This window comes from Silene latifolia, chromosome 1, assembly GCF_048544455.1.
Source record: "Silene latifolia isolate original U9 population chromosome 1, ASM4854445v1, whole genome shotgun sequence".
NCBI lineage: Eukaryota > Viridiplantae > Streptophyta > Magnoliopsida > Caryophyllales > Caryophyllaceae > Silene > Silene latifolia.
This window is the reverse complement of record NC_133526.1, coordinates 136,751,567-136,756,908: the sequence shown is the minus strand read 5'-3', so window position 1 is coordinate 136,756,908 and position 5,342 is coordinate 136,751,567. Positions and strand designations below refer to the sequence as shown.

The 5,342-nt window shown below is 36.1% G+C and overlaps 2 protein-coding genes across 2 annotated transcripts; both read right to left on the bottom strand.

Moving 5' to 3' along the window:
- Positions 1 to 366: 366 nt before the first annotated feature.
- On the bottom strand, positions 367 to 915 carry LOC141656709 (uncharacterized). The gene has a single exon (XM_074463715.1). It carries the CDS (start codon positions 913 to 915, stop codon positions 367 to 369), a length of 549 nt encoding a protein of 182 aa, XP_074319816.1.
- Positions 916 to 1,312: 397 nt separating this feature from the next.
- Positions 1,313 to 1,786, bottom strand: LOC141656699 (secreted RxLR effector protein 78-like). The gene has a single exon (XM_074463704.1). It carries the CDS (start codon positions 1,784 to 1,786, stop codon positions 1,313 to 1,315), a length of 474 nt encoding a protein of 157 aa, XP_074319805.1.
- Between the last annotated feature and the right edge of the window lie 3,556 nt (positions 1,787 to 5,342).

Here is a 5,342-nt window from a genome sequence, read left to right as displayed (position 1 = left end):
TAGCACACGGCCCAAAGCACAAATATTAGCCAAACCCAATTCCCGACTTGAACTATTAATTTATTATTTAATTAACGTCTTATTTGTTTTGGTGAAATGTGAGAATTATATAAATATGAAAAAGATAATTACATTATGGTGATCATACAAAAGATATCATTCTATAAGACGCATTCTAACAAGCCAATCTCGTTCTCCAAGAGTCATCATTGTTTTTTCTCGGGTTCGAACTCTTGACCTCATATCCTCCAATATTGTACCTGCCACACTTTCTGGCCTAATCAGAACCATCTCATTCCTGCTTCTATTTCTCTGTTGCCATATCTGGTACAAGAGGCTCATCACTATAGCATTTTGTATTCCTCTCTAAAGCACCGTACCTGTTCTACACCCGCACCAGTCCATCATATCCCTGACAGGAAATGCCCAAGTAGTTTTCCTGTTCATCTCCCGTACAATTCTTCTACTGTAAGGGCAATCACAAAACAAGTGCTCAATAGTTTCAGAAGCTATGCCACACAGATAGCATTTATCCTCAATATCCACCCCAAACCTGACTAGTCTAACAGCTGTATTCAAGGCCTCATGAGTAACCAGCCAACCCAAGAATTGATGCTTGGGAACTGCCCACCCATTCCATACTGCCTTATCCCATTGAACTCTTGGCCTTGTTCCTCTGAACCTGGCATAGCAACCAGCTGGAGTAAAGCCTCCTGGTTGAACATTCCACTGCCCATTAACATAACCAGTCCTCATTTCGTCCTTAACCTTGCAAATTCTCCTCCATACCCAACTTGAGTTCGAACTAGGCTTGTATTCCATCCACTCCTGACCCTTAAGATAATTACTTTGCACCCAGTTAACCCAAATTGAGTCTCTTTGCGTAGCTACCCAGTCCACCAGTCTTCCTACCATTGCCTTATTCCAAGATTCCTGATCCTTGAGCCCCAAACCACCTTCATCTTAGGTCTACAAATAGTGTCCCATCCCACAAGAGGAATCCTCCTATAATCTGCTGAGTTATCTCAGAGGAAGTTTCTACAAACTGCTTCAATGTTTTTGATGATTCCTTTGGGGATGACAAACATAGATGCCCAGTAGGAATGTAGGGAATTAAGCACACTCTTGGCTATTACTAACCTTCCTGCATAGGAGAATTTTCTTGCCCCATACACATGTATCCTAGCACAAATTTTATCCACAAGACACTCACAATCTTGCTTTTTGAGTCTTGTAGTCTGGATTGGCTTACCAAGGTATTTGAATGGGATGCTCCCTTCATTGAATCCAGATATCTGCAATATCTCAGATTTTAGCTGCTCTGGTACATTCCTGAAATAGGCACTAGATTTTGAGGCACTAACTTGCAGTCCAGAAGCATTAGAAAAGTGGCAAATGACTGTAACAACAGCATCATAGAATTGGCATCCCCTTTACTGAAGAGCATGACATCATCAGCAAACATAAGACTAGTAAGCCTTTGTTTCTTGCACATAGGATGGAATTTAAATTCAGACTTTGATGAGGCATACTGCAAGGTACGAGTCAGATACTCCATACAAAAAGTGAATATCAAGGGGGAGAGAGGATCCCCCTGTCTTAAGCCCCTCTTCCCCTGGAAGTAACCACACATTTCACCATTTATAGAGAGTGAGAAGGTAGTTGTAGTTATGCATTGTAGAATCATAGCTTTGAATTCAGGCGGGAAATGTAGCTCTTCCAAAAGATTCTCAACAAAGCACCACTCTACTGTATCATATGCCTTCTGCAGGTCTATTTTGAACATACACCTTGCAGAAGCATGAGGCCTTTCATATAACCTGATCAGATCTTGGCAGATTAGAATGTTCTCTTGGATGCTTCTCTTCTATATTAACGTCTTATTTGTAATTACTATTAGAATGTCATTTACTCACTCCTTAAATTACATAAATTATTCTTATAAATTATTATTAAAATACGGAGTATTACAGTCTTCCCCCCTTAAAATGAACTTCGTCCCGAAGTTCGCCCACAACTACCACCACATCACTTATAAACATCCTCACAACTAACCACCATCCAACACAATCAAGCATTTTACGATTATCAATCATGTCAATCTTATCATAAGGTAACACAACAATAACTCAAAATATTCGTACTATTACATTCCTTCCCCCTAAAATAAACTTCGTCCTCGAAGTTCAGAATAACAAACGATAGGAACTAACAATTCATTGTTGTAACGCCACAAAATAAGGAACACACAATGTAACATAAAGCAACTATTATTTTCCAACACAACTCGATAACAAAATATTTGATTTACTTTTATATAACAAAAATAATCATATAAGATATTCGAACTAGTCTTTGTTTAAACTTCAACTTATTACTTTAGCTATCGACGAATACGTTGCCGGACTAATAATAATTTATAACCAAGTACGCATAATTGTTTAGTTTAATCTTTTCTTCATAATGATATCTAACTTAGACATGAATGCATTTAATGTGAACATATTTATAGGCTTAGGGAAACACATTCCGCATATCACTAGACATGTCATCCTACTTCAAATAATTTACAATATCAAAATATCAATGTTCAAAAGATAAGAAACAAAAACTGATACATTTCAAGGCTAGCAAAACATGTTATAACTTCTAAAATTCATAAATAATTAATAACATAATTAATTCTTGAAAACTTATACTTTTTTTTTAAAAAAAAAAGAGAGTTTATAAATCATTAGCAAAAGAATCAAGTCAAAAAGTCATAAGGTCAATTTATAATGCATTTTACAAATTGTTTGGTCGAAACATAAATTTTACAACAACTTGTCAGAAACTTAGGTCAACTTGTAAAAATCACTATTAATTGTCAACAATTTACCTTCCAATGTGGCTTATTAATTTAGAAACATATATGAATCTTTTAATCAATGTAGTTGGAATTACACTAAATCGACAGGTAGTTTTTATGTGGCAAATTTTACAAAAACATGGCGCTAAAACATCACTGTACAGGAATATTCTGACCACTGTCTACTAAAATATTTATTTCTCCCAAACCGTATGTTATTTGAACACGAAACCGGTGACATATGAAAGTTAACTCACAAGACTATCACACATAAAAATCTCGTATAAGAATTGTAACCAGGCAGTAAATGGCAGCTAAAACAATCAAGGGTAAAATTTCGAGAAATCAACCAAAATCACATTCTTCACAATTTCACGCAATTCCTTTAAAACTTCACATATTAATCATACCCACACCTCCTACATACATGCCAACATACTTTTCTCATATCAACAAGCTTATACCAATGCGTAAAAGAAAATCGTTCACGTAATCGCAATCATTAATGAAACAACATTCAAACAAGGAAACAAAACTTTCAAGACAAAATAAGCAATATTCCTTTTAAATTACCCCACACTCTCAAGTATCCTCTCAAGGTTCCCGGTTCAAAACTGAGAGGGCCATGGTACGAATTAAGGGTGCCTTCTTAACCGCACTAAGAGGGGCACCTAACAGTTTCTACCCGGGGTTCATTTTATTTAGACACATCCTAAGTTCATTATTGTTCATTGGTTAGGCCTGAGGATCGTTTTGCTCTGATACCACTTTGTAACACCCCCATTTATTTAGAAGCCTCTATCTAGACATTTCCAAATAAATAGGACTGTTACCATCTCGATTTCCCGAGGTAGTGAATAACAAAGACCAACTCACCAAAGTACTTTAAATTAAAAACTTAATGTTTACATGTTTATTACAAATTAACCAACTAAATCTTAATATAAAATAATTACAATCTCGCAGCGGAAATAAATAAAGTGATATAAATGTTCTACGTGATCTAGACTTCAACTATGGTCCAAGTCAAGCTCTCTTCCCAATGCTCCCGAGTCACCTAATCTTTAGTACCTGTCAAATCTGCTCCCCATAAAACGGTTCGCCGCAGGGTGTTCAAGAATACACAGTCAACCGCGAGGTTGAGTAGAAATAAACTAAACAACAACAATAATAATAATCCAACCAAGATAAACGTCCTTCAAATTCTCATCACTCCATCCGTACAACTTACTTACATCGCTGGCAGTAGCACAACTCCCTTAACACTGTGCTATGCTCAACTCAACTGGCAGTGGTATTTTCATACCATACTCAACTGGCAGTAGTATTCCCGTACTATGCACAACTTTGCAGTAGTAATCACTTACTATCCACAACTATCTCTGGCAGTAGTAATTACTTACTATGCTCATCTAGCAGTAACGATTGCTCGCTATGCACAACTGGCAGTAACACTCTCCGTGTTATGCTCAACTGAATAATCAACTCTCCAACAATCAAATATATCCAACAACAAAAACTCAATAACAATCCCGTCGTACAGCTCCGTCAACAACTGCACATATACTCAGTCTCCAATAATAAATAACAATATTAACATTAATCTCATCGACCGTCACAATTAAACATTCATTCACTTAACAATAAAACCGAGTTGAGTAGGAAATTCCTACCCGGCAAGCAATTCCAAGTAATGCAATCTACTAAAAATATTCTTCAACAAACCCGTCCCACAAGTCCGTCACCTATAAATAAATAATATACTTATAATTACTTAATTACTTACTTTATTCAAATAATACCATTAATTATAAATTATTAACTTCTATTATTATCTACCAATTTAATTATTTATTATTATTAAGGTTTACGATATTAAAACCCGATTCCGATACAAACCCGAGTCACCCAACTCCCAAATAAAACCCGTCACAAATTAGCCAATAAATAAAGCAATCCGATACGATTATAATTCTTCACAAATCGTCACCTAACATAAATATATAATTCAATTCAATTATTTGTTTGTAATTATAATTTATTATAATAATTATTTACTTTATTTATACTTCATTATTAATTATTATGATATACGAAAAACAGCATCAAACCCAACTTAGAAACCCGACTCAACAATTATTAATTAATTAATTACGTTAATTATAATTTCGTATAATTAATCCCGTTTTCATAAACAAACCCGATTAAACTTTGAAACCCGAATAACCCAATTACCCATCACCCATCACCCATGCAACCCGTGAAAATAGCTCAACATCACACACTATAAATTACAAAGCAAACCGTGTTTGACAACCATCCTTCACCCACCTATATCCGACACCCCTAGCCACCATCGACACCACCCAACTCCGTCACCACCAGCCTGCAACCCAACACACCCAAACACCCACTGAACACCAGCCTAGCCACCCCTTACCACCCCCCATAAACACGCCCTAAACCACCTCCTAATATACGAACCCGAACCCGA